At 34.0% G+C, this 20,414-nt stretch overlaps 5 protein-coding genes and 1 long non-coding RNA gene across 8 annotated transcripts; 1 reads left to right on the top strand and 5 right to left on the bottom strand.

Moving 5' to 3' along the window:
- The first annotated feature begins 907 nt into the window (after positions 1–907).
- On the top strand, positions 908–3,922 carry LOC116338229. The gene is made up of 8 exons (XM_031763396.1): positions 908–1,105; positions 1,774–1,897; positions 2,220–2,333; positions 2,392–2,576; positions 2,703–3,126; positions 3,211–3,312; positions 3,374–3,481; positions 3,542–3,922. Exons 2-8 carry the CDS (start codon positions 1,808–1,810, stop codon positions 3,854–3,856), a joined length of 1,338 nt encoding a protein of 445 aa, XP_031619256.1. The 5' UTR covers positions 908–1,105; positions 1,774–1,807; the 3' UTR covers positions 3,857–3,922.
- A 2,787-nt stretch (positions 3,923–6,709) lies between these two features.
- LOC116339223 lies at positions 6,710–8,260 on the bottom strand. 2 transcript variants are annotated; one of them, XM_031765097.1, is made up of 3 exons: positions 8,248–8,260; positions 7,008–7,157; positions 6,710–6,942 (listed from the first exon to the last, which is right to left on the bottom strand). In XM_031765097.1, exons 2-3 carry the CDS (start codon positions 7,139–7,141, stop codon positions 6,750–6,752), a joined length of 327 nt encoding a protein of 108 aa, XP_031620957.1. In that variant the 5' UTR covers positions 7,142–7,157; positions 8,248–8,260; the 3' UTR covers positions 6,710–6,749. The 2 variants fall into 2 exon arrangements, with proteins under 2 accessions (XP_031620957.1, XP_031620880.1); XM_031765020.1 differs by lacking the exon at positions 8,248–8,260 and adding an exon at positions 7,486–7,860.
- Positions 8,261–8,363: 103 nt separating this feature from the next.
- Positions 8,364–9,434, bottom strand: LOC116337856 (trypsin-like). Of its 2 annotated transcripts, none has more exons than XM_031762827.1 (2): positions 9,382–9,434; positions 8,364–9,304 (listed from the first exon to the last, which is right to left on the bottom strand). In XM_031762827.1, the coding sequence occupies exons 1-2, from the start codon at positions 9,425–9,427 to the stop codon at positions 8,571–8,573; spliced, it is 780 nt and encodes a 259-aa protein (XP_031618687.1). In that variant the 5' UTR covers positions 9,428–9,434; the 3' UTR covers positions 8,364–8,570. The 2 variants fall into 2 exon arrangements, with proteins under 2 accessions (XP_031618687.1, XP_031618772.1); XM_031762912.1 differs by having other exon boundaries at positions 9,388–9,428.
- A 694-nt stretch (positions 9,435–10,128) lies between these two features.
- Positions 10,129–12,410, bottom strand: LOC116338575 (spermine oxidase-like). The gene is made up of 5 exons (XM_031763974.1): positions 12,187–12,410; positions 11,517–11,747; positions 11,228–11,444; positions 10,555–11,129; positions 10,129–10,490 (listed from the first exon to the last, which is right to left on the bottom strand). Exons 1-5 carry the CDS (start codon positions 12,357–12,359, stop codon positions 10,256–10,258), a joined length of 1,431 nt encoding a protein of 476 aa, XP_031619834.1. The 5' UTR covers positions 12,360–12,410; the 3' UTR covers positions 10,129–10,255.
- A 3,579-nt stretch (positions 12,411–15,989) lies between these two features.
- On the bottom strand, positions 15,990–16,787 carry LOC116337811. The gene is made up of 3 exons (XR_004200825.1): positions 16,721–16,787; positions 16,339–16,528; positions 15,990–16,264 (listed from the first exon to the last, which is right to left on the bottom strand). It is a non-coding gene; the product is annotated as an uncharacterized LOC116337811 (long non-coding RNA).
- An 86-nt stretch (positions 16,788–16,873) lies between these two features.
- On the bottom strand, positions 16,874–18,831 carry LOC116337744 (probable cytochrome P450 9f2). Its single transcript, XM_031762627.1, has 3 exons — positions 18,592–18,831; positions 17,319–18,529; positions 16,874–17,207 (listed from the first exon to the last, which is right to left on the bottom strand). The coding sequence occupies exons 1-3, from the start codon at positions 18,807–18,809 to the stop codon at positions 17,038–17,040; spliced, it is 1,599 nt and encodes a 532-aa protein (XP_031618487.1). The 5' UTR covers positions 18,810–18,831; the 3' UTR covers positions 16,874–17,037.
- Between the last annotated feature and the right edge of the window lie 1,583 nt (positions 18,832–20,414).

Here is a 20,414-nt window from a genome sequence, read left to right as displayed (position 1 = left end):
CGTACAATTTTGCTATTGGGATCTATTTTATTTTTATTAAATTAGTTTGCCAAATTAAAATCCACTTATAAATTACCAACAACGCATATGTTTAAATATGTTCCTTTTTCTGACCATAACCTCAACAAATTCTCAAAACATACACTGTTGTCCAAAATACTTCATGTCTATCAAAAACTGCACACACTCACAACGCATTACAAGAATACAAAGCTTTATGAATGTGTGTGACTGTAAATGGTGCAAAGCGTCTACCACGAAATGACATCATAGAAAAATTCGGAGAAAGGCAGAGACTCCAAAGGAACTAATTCAATTAAATTTATTCATCCAAAAAACACAACGAGATGAACTACCACTCAAGAAAACGAGAGTTCTTCTAATTTTAGAACGGCATCAAATTAAATATGAAATTATACAAAATTCTTTTTATGACAAACAACCATACCAATGCATTTTTGCATGATCTTTTCCCTAACAAATTACGAAATTCAATATTTCGCGGTAATCAACTTTATTCCAATTTACTTCTCGCCCTTTTAACTTGAATTATTCCATTTTATGTTGATTGCCAACTCAATTTACTTTCAAACACTTACCTTTCAATTTATTCGTGTACAAATCTATCACGTATTGATTTTCGCGTCTTTGATTCTGTTAGTTTGTTCGTTTTGGCGTTAGTAACTGCATTACAGCGTGAAGTTGACCACATCGATTTCCATAAGAAAGGCCACAACTACATTGCACCTCTACATCTTACATCGTGTACGATCATATTCTCCTCCTTCGTATTCGTGTTCCTTAATGCCAACACATTGACATATCGCATGTGTCAGATGTGCAATTCTGACAAGTCGTCACTTTTCTCTTTGTTAGAATTCATACAGCAACCGGAGCTGACGTCTGTACAAACCACAGAGAAAAGACATCAATATATAAATTAAAATCATTAAAAAATCGAAATCTGAATTTATTTTGGCGAATTCTATATCGTGTTTTGTTTGTGCATTAAATATAAGACGTAAATTCTCTCAAAGTCCATCGTATAATTAAAGCAATTGATTTAAGAAAAATCGCCCTTTTTGTGCTTCCAAGTCATTATCAGGTAAAGTGTTTATGCCAATTAACACAAAAAAATTAGTTACAAATCAAGATCAGAACAATTCATTATTTCACGGTATATACAGTTTTATTTTTACCTATTGTGCAAGACTTTATTTGCAAGCAAATCTACCTGACTCAATATTTTTGTGCAAAGCAAAAGTAAGCTTATTAACACGAAGTTCCTGCAAAAAGGTCCAAAAAGTTTTTGAATTCAATTCCATCCAACTGCGTAGAATAGAATTTTTTTTTTATCGAAATACAAAAACATACAAAACAATGCGAGCGCATCACTGTTCACCGCTCATTGATAAGGCATCAGGAAACCCCAACAACAACAGAGTATTTCATGTTACACCCAACATCGACGACAACGATGGACTCATTGCCGATAAGTCAGAGAAGTTTCAAGCGTTTAACAAGAGAACAATGTAGCCCATTGTTCGGTTGAACAGTGTTCGGTTCGGCATTTGTTGTTATTAACATTGTGTTTTCAAACAACGATCGCAAACTAAACTAAATGAATTTGATGTTTCCTGTTCAATTTCATCGTCAGAGTCGTTGTTTGTGTTGGATTGGTTCCAAAATCGATTTTTATCTCTCTCTTTTTTACAAAAACCAGTCGAAACCATCATTTTCAATATGGAATAAAACATTTTTTTTTATTTTCAGCAAAAACATTGAGCATCAAACTTTTGAAGTGAAAATGAAGTTTCCACGAGAAAACCCCAGTAAATTGAGCGATAAGATCCTTGATCAAATCGACTATTTTACAAAAAATCCAAGATTCAAAGAGGTATGTTCTGTTATTTCCGGAGGGTCAGAGCTGTTATTGACACCGAGGAGGTGCAGGAACTAGTGACCTTCTGCACTTATTCCATATAATTTCGCTTTTTTTTTTCAAAATTTATACTAGTTTCAATTAAGTGTAGAGAAAGTGTAGATAAGTGTACAACACTCTGCGGTGTCAATAACAGCTTTGGAAGGGATCAAAGAGAACCGATAGATTGAAAAGTAGAAATTTGTTTCCAACAAAATCTCGGGACCCTTTCTTTGCTCATTCAATTCCCTACCGTCTCTTCTTGAGTCGTTTTAAAAAATGGATTTTCTCCCCACAGAAATTGGTGAGCACTGATATTGGTAAAATGCAGTGTTTTATTGTTCAACAAATGGATCAAGAAAATGGTGACGCATTGTGTGAGGCTTTTGTTCAAAATTTGAAACTGTTCAATGTGAGTAGGATACAATTTATTGATCGTTGTTTACCACAAAACATGTTATTTTCGATAGGATTTGCACGAAAAGGAAATGGCAGACCATTACATGCAAATAGCGCAGTCAATGTGTGATGTATTGTTATTACCAAACGTTCAGCATGCATTTTTGGACCAAATCACAACGGTGTGGCTGAAGCAAATGGAATATTTCCCGGCGACAGTCAAAAGTCGCGTTTTCAATCATCAATTGAAGAAATTGTAAGCGAATTCCATTGAGTTTTCACGAAAAATAAGTGAATCGTGACGTATTTTACTTTTTTTTATTTGATTGTTACTTCGGAAGCATCATTTTAAGGGTAATTGTTCTAAAATTGTGTATTTCAGCAAAGCGATTGCGAAGATCATCCCTAAGCTGGGCTTGTTGCAGTCACGAGTTCTGGAGATCTTGTACACTCACTTGGACACCACGCCGGAGAAATTCATTGAAAAATTGTTTGACGATGTCGTTGGGGAATCATGCAAAGAATCCAAAGACATCGACCAGTTCAACAACCAAGAGAAGTATCGTCTAATGTACACGGATCTTCTGAAATTCATCAATCGCAAGAATGTACAGTTGCCGCAAGTTGATGAAGGTGCAAATAAGACCGAGGAAGATGATACTGAAATGAAGAATATTGTTTGGGATGTTCCTAATCGTTCAATTTTTCAGTCAACACCATATCCAAGTGAAATGAATTCAGTCATGGCGATAAATAATGGTTTTCCAAAATTGTCGAAGAATACTCAGGAAATAATGGAATTTTTTGTAAGTTTTGCCATGGTTCTTTTGTAATGAAAAAAGTAGTCAAATCTTTTTTCATCATGACTGAAACGAAAAAAATATTTTTAGGAACCAACGCAGGACCATAACGTTGGCTCAGCTTTTAAATACACTCCAGTTGAAAAACAGCCGGTGAAAATAGAGGCGAATGCTGATTGTGTTCAGTTGGTTGTAAGTGTCTGAATTTACTTTCGAAGAACAGCTTTTATTGATTTTTGTTCTATTGATACAGCATAAAGTACCTGCGATTAAAGAAGTCAAAGAAGAAGGCACTGTTTCAGTGGAAGTTGACAAGTCGAAAGGAAATCAAAAAACAGTTGTCGTTGGTGTTAACGAAGACGTGAGTTCCATGAAATGGAAATTATTAAGAATTCTCTAATTCACGAAGATATACTTTCAGAATCCAGACATTAAGGTTGATGATGTTCCTGGAGGAAACACAAAAAAGAAACCGATTTTTATCGAAGATGAACCGATTGTATTCGAACAATGCCAAAACATTAAGACACCGAAAAAACGACATACACGTCGAAGTCAGAAGTCGAGCGGCAAAAAACAATCAGCATCCGACACCAACGACAGCGATAGTACGAAAAATCGTTGCAAAGCAACGTCAACTTCATTTGTCCCATTGGAACTAGTGCAATTTAACAACAAACAGAAGCATTTGACATCTGATCAAAGCACCTTCCTCTCTGAAGACAGTGATTTATAAGTTTCAAGACCATTTCCATTTTAAAGTTGCAAAACCTTCAAAAAGTCGATTTCGCAACGAATAGTTTTTAAAAATTATTTTTCTATTCTGTTTTGAAGCCAGTGGTTGGAGGAATTTTTTTGAAATTATATCAAGCGAATATCGCTAAAAAATTGTTAAAATTACAACTTCCAAAAATCATATAAACCATTGTGACATTTCAGTTTTTTATTCAAATACTTTTATATTGTAAAAACAATTAAGTAAATAAAGTCTTCAAATATTTTACAAATACTTTTGCTGTGAATTTTGCAAGTGAGGTACGAGTCAAAGGCATGGAACTCATATAGAAACACACGGCTACAGGGGAGTGAAGGCCAGTTTTTGGTGGTGTTGCTTCATATATTATGAATTCTCATCGCAACGCAAAAGTCTTATCACAGTTCGAGCACTAAAAAGGCTTCCTTCAATTTCAATTTTAGACCCTCTATCTCGCGCTTTTTTTAGAAGGTTCACCTCCCGCGGCATCATTTTCAATTCGATCCAGATGTCACTGGTAACAACGGAAGAAAATCATTTGTGATTCTTTTTTTTTGCAAAACTTTGTTAAAGACTTCTACAAATAAAAATAAAGTGATTTAATTTATCAATTAAAGAGGTATGAAAATAAAAAATGAATCTATTGTATATATGAAAACATTGGAAATCTATTTCATTTTGTGCAACGGACTGAATTCGCCGATGTTTTGCACGATATTGGGCGGATTCAATTCACAAATTAAAACATGATGTTTGTTTCTGTCATTATGTTAACTCAAAATACTCGTTGACGTCTCACTGAACGGAGCAGAGAACATATTTTGTCGCGCCAAACCATTGATTTTGTTGAAAAATCAGAAAAATTCCAAATTTTCGTTTATAGCAAGCTTCTGTAGTGTGATCAAGGGTGTTTCGTAATACATTTTCCAATTAAATATCACCGAGTTTTTCATTTTACTCGCGCATAACCTAAAAACCAAAGGTAAGCCACTCCAATTGTACCATTTTCTCATAATTTTGATGACGTCATATTTTTTGGAAAAACTTTCGCTCTCGTCTATATGGTCCATATGGCGTCTGATGCAAACTTTTACAAGCTTTCATTCATTGTGCTTTAAAAACAATCCAAAGATCCTTTTTATCAAAATATTTGTTTAAATCTCCAAACGTAGATGAATATGCAAACATCAAACTGGATAGAGGAGATGAACAACATGTTGGCCAAGTTTGAAAGTCAAGCAATATATTCATTACGCATCATGAGAATGTCTCTTAACCGTAACGGTTCGTCAATGCCATCCAATTTCAAGGAGATATTTTTACGTACGTCGACCAATCGGTGAGTTTTGTTTCTTTGCTTTTGGTTTTGCAACAAATTTCGACTTGAACCAATATAAATGAATATTTCTATTTGAATGCTTCTTCAGATTGTTGGAAACGTATGACAAATTTGAATTCGATTGCTTGTTGGAAGACGGGAATAGCTACACAGAAATTAGAAACGATGATGTTGATCTCTTCACAAATACACCGGCACGAGGTCTAGACTCATTTGATCGTTTTTATCCATGTACTGATTTTGCAGGAAGACAAGGTCTGTCCAGCACCGTGACATCAGGCGTCAATAATTTTGTAATTGGTTCGACAACGATCAAAAGACAAAACCCGACTGAAAACAATTTAATCGAAATCATTGACGATGATCCCGATCAAAATATGTCAAACGTTCAAAATTATGGCGAAAACTTGGACCAGATCAAAAGCTCGGCAAACAAAAGACGCACTTTTGCTGAAGCGCTTTTACCACCGGTGAATGATATAAACGCTCAAAAAGATAGAAATCGGGTTGGCACTCACAATTCGAAACCATCGGTCGCTGGTTCAAACACTCGTAAAAGAACCGGCGAAACAATCAACGTAAATCCGAAAAAAGTAAAACGATTCCAGTGCCAGATTTGCGAATATAGCAGTGATTATAGTGGCAATTTACAAATTCATGTGCGTACTCACACAGGTGAGAAACCTTATCGATGTGATCGTTGCTTGAAACGTTTTACACAACAAGCTCACCTGAATGTGCACATGAAGACCCATACCACCGAGTTCGCGTTCCATTGTTTCAAGTGCTTCCGTGGATTTTCAACAGAAATCGAGAAAGACGAACATGAAAATGGTTGCAACCATCGATTGTACGAATGCTATATTTGCAAGAAATTTTCTAATCGAAATAAATCCAATATGAAGATACATATGCGGAATCATACGGATGAAAAACCATTTCGTTGCGACATATGCGAGAAGCGCTATAAAATAAAGGAATCTCTTATACTTCATTTGAATACTATTCATCGTTAAAAATCATCAATGACTTACTCATTACAGCGTTATAACTGCAAACATCGATATTGGTCGTAACTTCTTCAACTTACAGTTTTCTTCAAAAATTTCCATTCTTTTCATTGCATCTAATTATTTCAACTGGTTCATTTCCCAAGATAATTTAGATTTAAGAATTTTTCTGTAGACGAAATTGTGTGAACTTTAATGAAAACATACATAAAATATACACGAATAGAACATTAGTTCAAGTTTTAATTTAAAGTAACAGCAAATGAGTTTTTAATCACATTAAGACATGAATTTCTATTTGTGATAGATCCTTTATTCTAGTGTGTATTGTCCCAAGTGACAAGTTAGTTGATATATCAATAAAACTTATAAATGCGATTTGATTTTAATTCAGTGAATGAAATATTTATTGCCAATTGATCAATTACATTGTTAAAATCAACATGCAGAAACAAGATTATTTATATTTTTCACGTGCACGAGCATGTTCCATTATTCCTTTTATTTATCGTAATTGCGGCAGTTTTTATTGTTGCTTTTTGGTCGCTTTGCGACGTTGCAAGGTTTGCTTTGATGGTGGTGACACTTTGTCGTACCGAGTACGGAACCATTCCTCCTTTGTTCGGAATTCTAATATTGCACGAAGACGGTTGTGGCTTCGTGCAGAAACAGCGCATCGCCAAATTTTGCATAATTCTTTGTGGACTTCACCTCTAAATCTAATTAAAACAATGAATAATTTTTGAATCTAATCGATTTTCTTTTATTCAGACGAAAAACTTACTGATGTGGATGGATTGCTTTGCCGTCTTGCTTCATCTGTTCCATTAATTTTATCAAATCTTCTGCCGCTTTACGATCTTGTTTGGCCGGGATATTGGATTTGAATCCGTGTGCATTTCGTTTCTTTCGTGCCATATTTTGACCCTTTTTTCTGAAATAAAATCAAAATGTGGTCATTTCCTATAGCATTCCGTATTGCGCAGACAATTTATCTGAACGACATTCATTAGCTTTGTTATTTGAACTAAAAGAGGAAAAAAATTCAAGGCCTCCTATGACCGTTTATTAGTAATAAATTATTACTTTTTTGCCACTAAACTTTATAGCGCGAAATTTACATGGAATGTGTCATAGAAACACAGCCGAAATAGAAACGATTCTTGAATTTGTTGAAAATGAAGCGATTACTTAACAATATTTAATATTGAATACATTGTTAACAATAAAAATACATTTTTAACATCTCAAAAGGTACTCACTGCTTTCTTCACTCAACCCAATGAAATTGATTCGATTAATTTTCAAATTTCCCGAATTTTATTTGACTGGCCCACCAGTAACTACTGATTCCAAACAAAAATGGTCGATTTTTCTTTATTTTTGACTATTCTTTAACTTGGTTCATAAAAAAAATCGTTAGGCTAACTTTCCGAATAGCACCGTGTTCTTCTAGTAGCACGTGCTACTCCTGTGAATTCTAAAAGCAGAAGGGATTTGCCGTTTGTGTGATGGTATGGAAATGTCAAACAATGTTTGTATGTATGCGATGCGAGCTGGTTGGTTGGCGCGTATTCGCTATAGCTTGACATTTCGATCAAAATTAGCCCAAATCGAAAGGCAAACACAAACAAGGATTTGATTCATGTATTGTTGCGGCGAAAAATTGCTCTTATTTTGTTGAAATTCTTATATCAGTTTTATTTAAGTTTATTTCACTAGGTTTTTGAACAAGTCGTTTCTAGATTTCAGTTGTAGTGAACACCGAAAGAATGACTAATATAGAACGAATTAGGCGTGTCACTCTTAGACATGATTCAACCAATTTGTATCAAAAGAAAAGCGGCAAACACCAAGTAATGACAGATATTGTGTATAAGTAGCTTTAAAAATGAGATGTTTATCAAAATATGTTGTCACTTTTCTTTTTGAAAAATGTGTGAAATTCTACAGTTGACACGGAAATTACTTTTTTCACTCACTTAAATGAAGACAACGAAATCCATGCCAGTAAAAATACTTACTGTTATTTGAATTGAGAATGCTAAATAGAACACGTCCAGATACACATAAAGCGAAAATTAGTGCCAAAATAAAGAGAATGTCAAAGCACGTTGTAAATCATATGGAAGCTGTGCTTGTGTATGTGCAATGTGGCACCTTGTATGGTGTGTACTCTCAATGACATATCGATCAATGTTTGCCCATATGGCCAAACAATATTTAAACAAGAAATTGGACTTTTCAATGGGATTTTGGTACATATTAAATTTCAATGAAACATAATTTGTTGCATTTTTTCAAATCAAACTTCATAATAAAAACAGCTGCCATAAATGTTAGCATTTCAATTGACATTATTGATCCAGTCACGGTAAACAGAGACTTTTGTATAAATTCCCGGATAATTTGGATCGGCACATTTGGCTCCCCATGAGACAACACCGTATAAAATCGGATCTGAATTGCCGGAATAAACCAATGGTCCTCCACTGTCGCCTTTGGATGCATCCTTCCCACCGACCCCATAGAAACCAGCACAAATCATATTCTTCGTTAGTTTTCCGGGCCCTTTATAGCTTTTATAGCTTTTATAGCATAGATCGTAATCAACAATTGGCACCGACACTGAATGTAGTACGTCGACTTTATTGCCATTCGGTGTTATCACTCCAAATCCAGAAACAACAACATGTGTATCCGGTGGTAATATAATACTTGTTCCAGCCAACAGTATTCCACCTATGGTCGTTCCAAAAGTTAACGGTTCGCCGAGAAAAACTACACAAATATCGTTGTTCATGCTACTTGGTTTATTGAAATCCGGATGGGAACGAATTTTAGTAATTGATTTCAAAACACCGCCTTCCAACGGATTCGATGAACCAACTCGTGCCTGGAGCTTAGTTAAATCTGTTTTTCCTTCAAGGCAATGGCTGGCTGTCAATATTTTGGTTGGAGTTATGATTGATCCGCCACAGAAAATCTTTGAATTCTCTAACAATGCGGCTTGCCATTTGAAATTTTCGATTTTTGCCTTCTCACCACCAACGATACGCGATGTACGAACGGCACTGTCAACTAAATGAAATCGAGTCATTTGATTGAGAAAAAAAAACTTTCTTTTAATTATGCAAAAAAAATCAACAGAATTTTACCTATACCACTGCCAACGAGTATCACGCATATGATCGATAAATACATTGTTACGATTAAAACGAAAAACAAACTGACCACGAATCGAATTTAAAGTAATTTTATACATTATTGCACCGTTTCAAAATGAATTTATCTTATCTTATCATGGCTACCTTCTGAGTAAAAGGTCCGACGCAAAAATAACCGAAATGATCAATTGAATCGATTCGATAACAATAGGTGACACACATTTTGCACTTGGAAATTGATATTGCGATTCGAAGAGACGGTACAGATAAAAATTATTTTTATTTATCAGCGTACAGTCATAGGCACAGGTGAAATAATTCTTTTTCAATGAGGCAATAGAACAAAGAGACCATGATAATAACCCTGCATCAAATTATGTCATATTCAACATTTATAAACCTCCATCGATCTTTTTATTCTCTTTTCTCGCAGATTGGCATTTTTTAGTGTTTTGTCACACTTGCTTGTCACACATATCGATTTAAAATTTAATCCTTTTGGATTTTTTTCTAATCCATTTAGATTTTTATATATAAAAAATCCGAAAATATTAATTTTTAATCCCATCGGTTTTACAGTGTAATGTTCCAATTGAATGTTTGATTTGAATTTGTTTTAGCTTTTATAAATTGAAAATAAAGATACAAAAAAATTAAAGAAAAGTTCATGCGACGGAAGTGACATGCTGATGCAAATTATAAATTATTAAGTCTGCAAATTAAAACAATAATTTCAGATTCTCTGCAACTTTTGTTTTCACACAAAAAAATTTCATTTTATTCAGTCGAGGTTCAAATCAATTTCTCTAATCGAGTTTCATTCAAATGAATCTCAATGAGACTCAATTACAATATTCCTGTAAATTTATTTGTAAAAATTGATGAGACGATCAGCTTCACGCCACCCGGATTCGATTGCTCCATGAACGCACGAATAGTGTTTGGTACTCGTTGCCTCTCCGGCAAATTGAACAATTGGCTTTTCATTCGAATCATTTATCGGTTCGGCTAATTTTTGAACATTTCCCTCCAATGCTTCGGCCTTCAACGTATAGCATGAGTAAGATCCGCGGAAAAGTGGATTTGAATACCATGTTGAGCTGTCAAAAAACGAAATGAACATATAATTGTGGATATAAATTCAATCGTTTTAATTCAATTTACCGAATCATTTTCGTGGCATCCGGAATGTTTAAATGTTTCAAAAATTGTCGAAGAATCTTTTCAGCGCCGGTCTTAACATCTTCATCGCTTTTTTCTTCCATTTTGCGTGCAAAATCACCAGTGACCCATCCGCAAATAAGATTGGGTTGCAGTGGATTGACTGGATAAAAACCGTTGATCCCTTCGAGCCAGTCCCCATTCACCGGATCCTCTCGTACCTCTTTCAACTGCTCCAAGTTCCACAAACAAGAGAATCCTTCCCAATTTTCGCTCCAAAATGGTTTGTCGAATTCCAAGTAGATTTTGTCAACGGTTCCAATCATCATGCCGTCGATGCTATTGTATTTCCATCGAGGTAGCAACGGTTCGAACATGCTCAAACATCTTTCTTTTAGAACGCCCAATGAAACGGTGCAAATCACATGATCGGCTGAATAGGAACTTCCGTCTTTACATGTGATTTTTGCAAGTCCATCTGGTTGATTGTAAGCGATTTTCATCACTTCTTTGTTGAATTGGATCAGCGGAATAACATCGATTATAGGCTGAGACTTGTCACCACCAGGAATTTTATTCTATTTTTGAATGGAGAAATTATTTGAATTATATCAACTCTCTCACATTGACAAAATAGTGCTTTTAATCGCGATGTCATTAAACAAATGAGAAATACCTGTAACAAATCAAAAACCGTAACATATCCTTTGTCCTTCCAGTTCAACGTTCGATCACCTTCACAGTCCTCATATTCATGTGAATTGCATGATGTTTCATACCATGAATTGGCGCCATCAAGTGAATTCGCTAATTCATGGAATAAATCGTAAAATTGATGAGCCAATTCGGGGCTGATGTCTTTAAATTCATCAGTTTTCAATGCTTCATTGTATCTATAAAGAAAGGAATTCCAAAAAAATTCATCAAAATCAAATTCGAAATTGAATCGTTTAAAATTGTGTTACTTTTTTGCAAAAAAGTTGCCGACTGAACCATTGAATTGTGATCTTTCGTCATCGTAGTCGTCACCATCGTATAAATCGAAAGCCAAATCAGATAATTTCTTTGTAATCTCGATTGGAACGTCGGTACCATCAGATTGGATAAGTTTAAGTTCTTGGATTTTGGTACTGTGCGCCAATACATTTTTTCCCTTGGCCAATTCATAAACGACGTTATTTTTTTCACCGTGACACCTAGAAGATATACATACAATACATAGAATAGATACATTTAATTTAAAAGTTATGAAGATTTCAAAAGTTTCAAATGAAAATATTTTTGCTCATTGCATTTCCAAAATGTGGAATAATGTTCCAATAGATATTCGTAATTCTAAAAGCCTTGACATTTTTCGAAAAAATATTTTTGATTATTTATTAAATATTCAAAAAATTTAAATTTAAATGATTCGTTGCAATTTAAAATGTTCAATTTTTTTTTTATTTTTTTTTATTTTAACTTTAAGTCATCAACATACAAATTGGGCTTCGAGCCAGCATTTTCATTAATTGTAATTTAAACAAACTGTATGCTGTTTTTCTGAATAAATAATAATAATAATAATAAAAGACAAGGAAAAATGGCAAAAAAGCTAAAAAAAATAATTAATCACAGAAAAGTAGAAATTCATACCATTGTGCACCCATATCGACAACGTTTGCACCAAATGAAATGGTATTGATTCTTCCGCCGATGCGATTTCCAGCTTCCAAAATTGTCACGTTGCTAAAGCCATTCGACATAAGTTTTGTGGCAGCTGCCACTCCTGAAGGTCCGGCTCCGATAATAACGATTTTCTTGTCCATATTGACTTTTCGAATTTTATTTGGAAATAAGCAAGCTTACCGTGTGTAAATGACCACTTTACTAACTGAATTGTGAATTCAAGCTAATTCACATAGTCTTTTATAATCAAATTTATCGGTGATATGTTCTAGAAAATTTTCGTGCGAATTTTGCATAATCTGCTGATTGCGGTTCGTCAAGACTTTTTACCGGATTTTAAAAAAGAAGATAACTTTTGCGGTGCAAATTTATCAAACAAAAAAGGTCTGATTTATTGTGATAATTTTCTGAAGCGTTTGCTGAGTATATTTATTTGATATAGCGGAACTAACAAGCCATGGAACCCACAAGAAAATCTGCAAGGCCACACGAAACCAAAGCACTCTAGCACTGGCATTTGTTATCAAAGCGAATACGATTTTAAGCCGAGATAGTCTTTGTGGTCACCCGACAAAAGATTGTCAATCTGTGGTGCTGTTATATTTTTTTGTTTCTCTGTATATGTATATATTTGCGATGAAATAGTAAATAAAATAGAAAATTGATATAAATCGAAAATAATAAACCAGAAGTATGCAATTGCTAAAGTATGTAAATTTGTTGTCTGGGGACTTTGTTTGAAAATATATTTCATTTTCGTTTCCTACTTCGCACAAGCTAGAATTTAAACAGCATTTTTTGAAACAAATCTTATGTTAATGATTGATGAACATAGTTTATTGAATGCTTTATTACTTAAAATTAACAAATAATATTAACTTTAAATTTACGTGAACTCAGTGTGTCGGAAAAGGGTATCGTATTACACCAAGGGGGTCATCCAAAATATTATTCTGATGAGAAAACACTATTGGAGCCGATTTCTGGATATCTTAATGTGCGTCGATGCACCCTGTCCGTTCATCCGTCAATGAAAACTGCAAAATGGCAGTGATGGTTTCTCGTTAGCCAGTATTGTCTTAAAAGTGCGTTTTCCTAGGCGACGATTGCGATCTAATGTGCCCATCACTGCAGAATGGATTTTATTTTCAATTTATAAATGAATTTTTGTTTGTTTTATGGGGTTTACTTTTTTTTACCGGTGTGAGTTCGCAAATGTATTTTAAAGCTAATTGTAGTAGTGAACCCTTTCGAACAAAATTCGCATTTAAAAGGCTTTTCACCGGTGTGAGTTCAAATATGAATTTTAAGTTTCCCTTTTTCAGTGAACCCTTTCGAACAAAGCTCGCATTTAAAATGATTTATAACGATGTCTTCTTCAAATGAATCTTTATCGCTGTCATCTGTGCCGATCAAATCCCCAACTAATGCTTCATATTGCTATGCAATATTTCCCTTTGGTTTATTAAATTCCAATGTTTCGGCAGACGATAACTTAAAAACAGTTTCATTCGTTTGATCAATCAACATTCCATTATCCGGCACTAATTATCTGAATTGTTGACCAACCATTATTATTGTTGTTTTGAGCAGTGTTGCTAGAGTTCATCCCGATCGATTCACATTCGAATGGTAATTTCATTATATCATTTCCACGTAGCAATATTCCTTCATTGGCCAAATTCATTCCATTGTCCGGTACTTGTGACTCAATAGTTGTTGGTTGTCTGATGATGTCAACTAATTTAGTGACATTCTGATTCGTGTTAGAAATTTCTGGGGGCGCTTCATATTCATCGGTAATTAGATATTCTTCAATGGCTTTAATTATATCTTTTTTATTTCTTCTTTGATTTGGTACATTAGCAGGTCTGTAGGATAAAATAAATAACAAACATTACTTTTTGTGGTTTCTTAACTAAATGAGGAAATCAACTATTCGACACTTACCCATTCTTTGTATCTTGAAACAAAAATTCTTGTGTATCAATGAAATCTTTAATGAGATGACTTGTTACAGTTCCACTAGAATTTGTATCCATTGTGTTAAGGTTAGAACAAAATTCTTTACGTTAATTTTTGACAAAACACAAATGATCTTGTCGATTGAATAACGACTGAAGTTTGAAAGAGCATATATAAGTTAAAATTCAAAATCATTTCTGAAGATGGACTCTTTCATAATCGTATCGTTAAAAATACCGACGCTAATTAGTTTTAATTACGTTTCTAATGTAATTACATCATCCGAAAATGGTGCTATGCAAAGGTCCATTGTTTTCCAAAGAGCAATAAAAATATATAAAACGGATAGGCATAGGTTATTAGATTTAATTAATATTTTATTTGAAAAAACTAAATTTATCAATCTCAAAATCTAAAAAAAGCTTTTAAGCATTTCACTTTTGTTGTATCAAAGTCAAAATGCAATTGCATAAGTTTAGGCTCATATCCATGATACAACACTTTACCAAACAAACATATTTTCGTTGCTTTAAATTCTTAATCTGTCAAATATATTTCATTTTACTTTTCCGCACACACCTAGTGTGTAAGGTAAAGTATTGGAATCGGTCGAAAAATTGACATCCTCAAAAAACATGTTTTCTGGGTGTTTTAGGAGCCAGGGAACACGAATCTAGCGTTTTTTCGATGTCCGAATGTATGTGCGTGGTACCCTGTACGCTGTACGCTGTACGCTGTACGCTGTACGCTGTACGCTGTACGCTGTACCCTGTACGCAAAAATTTGTTAACACGATAACTTTCAAACAAGAAAAGTAATTCAAAATCTGACTTCACAGGATGATTGGGGGTGCCGAGGAATAGAAACCATTAGATTTTGAGCGACTTTGGTTGACAGGGTAAAGTGTCATGTCTGGTGTGATGCCCATGTCCATCCATGGGAAAAATTCAATTTTTCTTCCAAAAGTGATATTTAATGTATGCTTAAACACTCAAAAATGTGTATTGGGGGGTTTTTGGGTACGAGAAAACCGAATATGACGTTAGTTTTGCGATACAATCAACTTTCGAAACACTTTTCATACAAAAAATTCAAAAAATTTGGATTTTTGTATGGAAGCCATGCCTGTATGATATCGTAATGAGCTGAAACTTTGCACAGGTTATTTTTATCACACATAAATACTATTCCGAGAGTTTGAAGACATTTCAACGAATATTAGGGGCACCTCCCGAACAATATTTTGGATTTTTCGCTCTAAAACGAAATTTTGTATGGGAAGTACCCTTAATATGCATTGAAATTTCTTCAAACTTTCAGAATGTTAACTTTTTGTGAAAAAAATAACCTCTGCAAATTTTCACATGATTACGATATCATATAGGCATGGCTCCGATACAAAAATTCCCATCTTTAGTAGTTTTTGTAAGAAAAGTGCTTCGAAAATTATTTTTATCTAAAACTAATGTCAGATTCAGTTTTTCGTGAGTTCAAATTCAAGTAAAAGATAAGTTATAGTTTATAATTTATAACTTATAAATGAATTTTGTGGATCACAGTGCGGAAAAGTTCATCTTACGTATGTAAGACATTTTATTTTTCTACCATTGTAAATACTTTTTGCAAAAAAACATTAAGAGCATTCTATATTTTTCAAAACAATTTCTATTGTTCAAGTTTGAACATTTGAAATGTACAGAGTAAATACAACAAGCTACAACAATTGAAAATGTGGTTTGAAATTTAGCTTTTTAAATTATTATCATTTTATTGCATTTTTTCAAAAAAAAATAAATGTTTGTCATTCAATCGTTACTATATATACCATGTTGCACTCAAAAACGAGTCAGAAACGGTCAGAAAGAATTCACTATGAAGGTCATATTGTGTCTGTTCTTATTTAGTATCTCTCTCAGTATCGGTAAGTTGATGCAGGAGTTTCTTTTTCAATATCACCTATAAACAAATTTTTTGTTTCTTTTAATTACAGACAATACTGGAGCATCAGTGTGTAGGTATTCATGACTTGCATAATCATGGTCTACATTGCAAAGGTTGATGTTATACCACACCAGTTCACCTAAAAACAAATAATGATCAATATATTATTAACTAAAAAATGACTAATTTATTTGAAAATTGCAAATATTTTACCTGGTCTATATTAAGCTAGCCTTCCCATTTAAAATGTCCCTGACGACAATATCTTGTGCTAGAACATTAACTGTGTATCGTCTATTAATTGGAGGTTCATCATCGTTCTGGACAGACAATATTTTCCCTTCTACCCATGTGTTTTTCAATAATGTCCTCGTTGAATATCGTGTGCAAAAACCAGTATTGTCTGTAATTTAAAAGAAACAAATAATACAAAAATAAACATCAACTTTTGACAAAAAGTAATTAACAAATGCAGTTTTTCTTTAGGTCCATTGTTTACTCAACATCAAGTTGACAGTAATAAAACCACCAAAGAGTCAAGGCCAATTGCACAATGAACACACCAAAGTCATATCATAAGTCTGGGTTTGCATACCAATTTAATTATATAACCTCTCTTTGCTCACATATTTTTTTTCCATCATTGCATCTTCTTTTCTCTGATTTTCTTCTTTCCAGAAGTGAATTAGAAAATAATAATCTTTGTTTATCGATAAAAATCAACATTTTAAAAAATATGAAAAAAATATATACTGAAATCGTTGACGAATTCAAGTCAAATGGCCTTTTTATTGATATAAATCGTGTTGTTTCCTTATCAGATTTTGTACACTCAATCTTGAATTATCTAATGCATTCGACCTAATTGATAAGTTTTATCAGCAAGAAACGCCATGTTGTCCTCACTGTACGTCAATTCAGACGCGGCTTCAACTCCAGGTGCACACCTTTTTCCGTCAATATTTGGAATGGAACTTTTTTCATCTTCAATGGAATTTGTGTGTCTTTATTCGCTTCGAATGAAAAGTTCAACAACAAATAATAAAGAATGGCCTTCATTTCCATCAGGGCGAAACGAGAACCTATATCAAATATTTAAAATGTTCAAAAAACTACATTCAACATCGTTCACGTACGAAAAAATTCGTTGGTTGCACAAAAAAATTAAAGTGGTGCATACACCAATGACATACCAATACAGTTTCTCGGACCGACTCCAAAGGGTACATAAGTGCCTGGTACAATATTATGTTTATTTTCATCGTTAAATCTCTCCGGGTCAAATTTGTCTGGATTTGGAAAGTATTTCGGATCATGTTGAATGCCATAAACGGGAAAAATGACGTTAGATCCCTTCTCAATTTTAAACTTCAATTTGCCGTCATCATAGATATAGTCTTTAACACAATTACGATCGGTTTGAGTGGCGGGTGGCCATTTCCGCAAAACTTCACAAATCACTTGATCTAAATATTTCATTTTTTGAAGTGCATCGTATGTAATTCGTGTTCCGCCCAGTCGTTCGTTCACTTCGGCAATCTCTTCGTACAGTTTCTGCTGAACATCCGCATTTACAATGAGTTCATGAGCAACAAAGGTGAGCATCGTCGATGATGTCTCAAATCCGGCCAAAAAGAATAAAAAGCATTGCGCAACAATTTCATTGTCGTTCCACTTGCGGATGACAGTGAATTTTCCAACATCTGATTCATCGACCGTTGCAAAACCTTCTTGTATCTTTTCATCATTGTGCTGCTCCAAATTACCTTCACGCACTTTCATCAGCATATTTATCATATCAGGCCGATGGATTTTATTATTTTGTCGCATTTTCATTGTGTCAAGAATCATATTTTTGAAAAAATTCGATACCAATGGATCAAAAAACTTCAATTTCAAACCTCGGGTAATTTTCGGAAAAATTATTATGGCAAAAAATTTGAGAGTTTTAAAGAAACCGCCAAAGTTTAATATTTTTTTACCGTTCGCATAAAAGTCATTGTTTGGATCAGCGTAGGAATTTACCTTAATGCCGAAGGCACACGTAGCGATCACATCGTTTGTGTATCGCGAGAAGAAATCTTTCATTTCAATGTTGATTTTCTCACCATTTGCGGACTTTTTCTGAAAATATTTAACTATTTCATCGGCACATTCTGACACCAGCTCAAACATTTGACGCATTTTACTTCCAGTGAACGCTGGACTAAGTGTCGCTCGCATTTGACGCCATTTCTCACCGTGCATCGATATCAAACTATTTCCAAATAATTCATCCATATTCTCGTTGAAAATGGCACGATGGTCTTCGAAATGATCGAAATCTTTGATGGCAATCTTTTTATAGACCTCAGGATCACGAACGGCATATTGACGAATGGTGCTATCGAGCACTCCATAGATTCTATAAAATGATTTTGAATGAAATTCAATTAAGTAATTCGGTTAAAGTGTGCAAAAACGTACGATTCGTCAGGAAATGCATCATAAAAACTTTGACTCAATTCAAAAGCGTCTATTTTGTTAAACAAAATGGAATAAAATGACTGTAATCCAGCCAATCCACTTTTGTATTTTAGATTTCGTTCATCGAAATATGCACAAAGGTTTTGCGTTCGTTTGTAGTACGTGTATGCAATAAAAACAATCGCAGTTAAAATTAGTAACAGTAACTCAATGAACATTTTTTGTTTTGCTTCTATTCGCTCACACAATTCAAGTTAAACTGACTGGTGTGTTGTATGCTATCATCTGGTCAAAGTTTGACCGTCAAACACTATCTCAAGTATATATACGCTATCTCTCTAAAAAAAATTTAGAATGGGTCATTAAAAAAAAATTGCGCCATGTTCACTTAACTACTTCATAGCGACACTCTCCTCCCTTCTTCTCTATTTTCTAAACATTCTTTCAACGTTAGTTTTGAGCAATCTGTAAGTGCTCAAATAAAGGAACTAACTACCAAACATTTTCTAAAGCATTCATATTGAATCGCAGTGACATCGCTTCCAATGAATTTTTGAATTTAAAGCTCCCAAACTCTTTAGTTTGTGTTTGGATGTGCAAAATATAACACGAGAAACAAGTAGTTTAAATATTTTATTAAGAATTGTTCGCAATAATAAAAATCCACACAAAGCATCTGATTTTTGAACATTCACGGATTTTGAACAAATTTTTCTCGAAAATTTCCATAAACATGTCAGCTTGATGATTAATCAATAAAAAACATCGTCATTTTATTCGTTGTAACCAAAAACTAGAACGTTTCGTCATTGCGCGAAGTTTTTCGGATGCATGAAGTCACAATTTTATGTTCTATCAAAAGCTATTTATGGACGATAACCGAAAAATGATTGACACGAAGTAAACAATTTTTGGACGTTTGCATTTTATCAAATGTACATTTTTCAAGAATTTTCATTTTTAAATACAGAATACAGATGTGTGCTTGTCATAAAAACGCCAATAAATCGACATCAATGCATGATAAAAAAACCAACGGTGATGGCAAAGCATTGCAATAAGACTGCTTACTAACGCCACCAAATAACTTCATATAATTCTATATAGTTCTGCGGTTGCCAGCGGTACTAATCTCTAACAAAGCGTTGCCGAGCTGTCATTATTTCCATGCTCTGGGTGATGGTTGAATTTAAAAATCATTTTGGCCACTTCCTGATCAAAAGAAGTATCATACTTCAAGTATGGATTATGAAATATGCATTGTTCACGTTTTCAAGAATGTTTCAACGTTTCATGGTTTGAAAATGGTCATTCTATTCACTGTTTGGAAATGAAAGAATTTTTAAAAATTCACCATCAATAGGCGTAACACTGGATTGACATTCTGCTACAGTGAAGGGGAATATCACCTTAATATTTAAACAAGAATGAGCGTATAAAAAGCGCTCCGTACCACATACAATGTCAGTTTAAATTCTCAAGTGAAGTAAAATTAAGCAACTGGACATTCTTAAGGAAAATTCTGTAAATCGACGAAATTTTTTTCGAATTAAGTTTTGGTGTGAAAATTCATTTATTACATTTCGCGGAAACATTATCAATTTTTTTTCACCCATATCTGTGAAATGAAACCACTTCAATCGGTTCATCAAGCATTGATTTGGCTGAACATGTGTTCAGCCGACCAAAAAATGGGCAAATGGGAAAGACGGGTTCGTTTGGTTTGTGCTTGTACCATTTCACCGTTGTCGTCAGCTGGATGTGTAGCGAGTATTGCTTTTTTCATCAAATTTGTGTCAGTTTACCTTGAAGAATCATTATAC

The sequence above is a fragment of the Contarinia nasturtii genome, unplaced genomic scaffold (assembly GCF_009176525.2).
Source record: "Contarinia nasturtii isolate CC-2019 unplaced genomic scaffold, AAFC_CNas_1.1 Cnas_scaffold_69, whole genome shotgun sequence".
Classification (NCBI taxonomy): Eukaryota; Metazoa; Arthropoda; class Insecta; order Diptera; family Cecidomyiidae; genus Contarinia; species Contarinia nasturtii.
The sequence above is the reverse complement of the archived record's forward strand: the minus strand, read 5'-3'. Positions and strand labels throughout refer to the sequence as shown.

Coding starts and splice junctions, on each gene's coding strand:
- LOC116338229 (XM_031763396.1), top strand. CDS start 1,808: ATGAAGTTTCCACGAGAAAACCCCAGTAAATTGAGCGATAAGATCCTT. Junction 2,334..2,391: donor AAAATTTGAAACTGTTCAAT/GTGAGTAGGATA, acceptor TATTTTCGATAG/GATTTGCACGAAAAGGAAAT. Junction 2,577..2,702: donor AATCATCAATTGAAGAAATT/GTAAGCGAATTC, acceptor TGTGTATTTCAG/CAAAGCGATTGCGAAGATCA.
- LOC116337744 (XM_031762627.1), bottom strand. CDS start 18,809: ATGTTCATTGAGTTACTGTTACTAATTTTAACTGCGATTGTTTTTATT. Junction 18,530..18,591: donor GATGCATTTCCTGACGAATC/GTACGTTTTTGC, acceptor ATCATTTTATAG/AATCTATGGAGTGCTCGATA. Junction 17,208..17,318: donor CGGTCCGAGAAACTGTATTG/GTATGTCATTGG, acceptor TATTTGATATAG/GTTCTCGTTTCGCCCTGATG.
- LOC116339223 (XM_031765097.1), bottom strand. CDS start 7,141: ATGGCACGAAAGAAACGAAATGCACACGGATTCAAATCCAATATCCCG. Junction 6,943..7,007: donor AAAGCAATCCATCCACATCA/GTAAGTTTTTCG, acceptor TGTTTTAATTAG/ATTTAGAGGTGAAGTCCACA.
- LOC116338575 (XM_031763974.1), bottom strand. CDS start 12,359: ATGGACAAGAAAATCGTTATTATCGGAGCCGGACCTTCAGGAGTGGCA. Junction 11,445..11,516: donor GGCAACTTTTTTGCAAAAAA/GTAACACAATTT, acceptor CTTTCTTTATAG/ATACAATGAAGCATTGAAAA. Junction 11,130..11,227: donor CGGTTTTTGATTTGTTACAG/GTATTTCTCATT, acceptor ATTCAAAAATAG/AATAAAATTCCTGGTGGTGA.
- LOC116337856 (XM_031762827.1), bottom strand. CDS start 9,427: ATGTATTTATCGATCATATGCGTGATACTCGTTGGCAGTGGTATAG. Junction 9,305..9,381: donor ACTCGTTGGCAGTGGTATAG/GTAAAATTCTGT, acceptor GATTTCATTTAG/TTGACAGTGCCGTTCGTACA.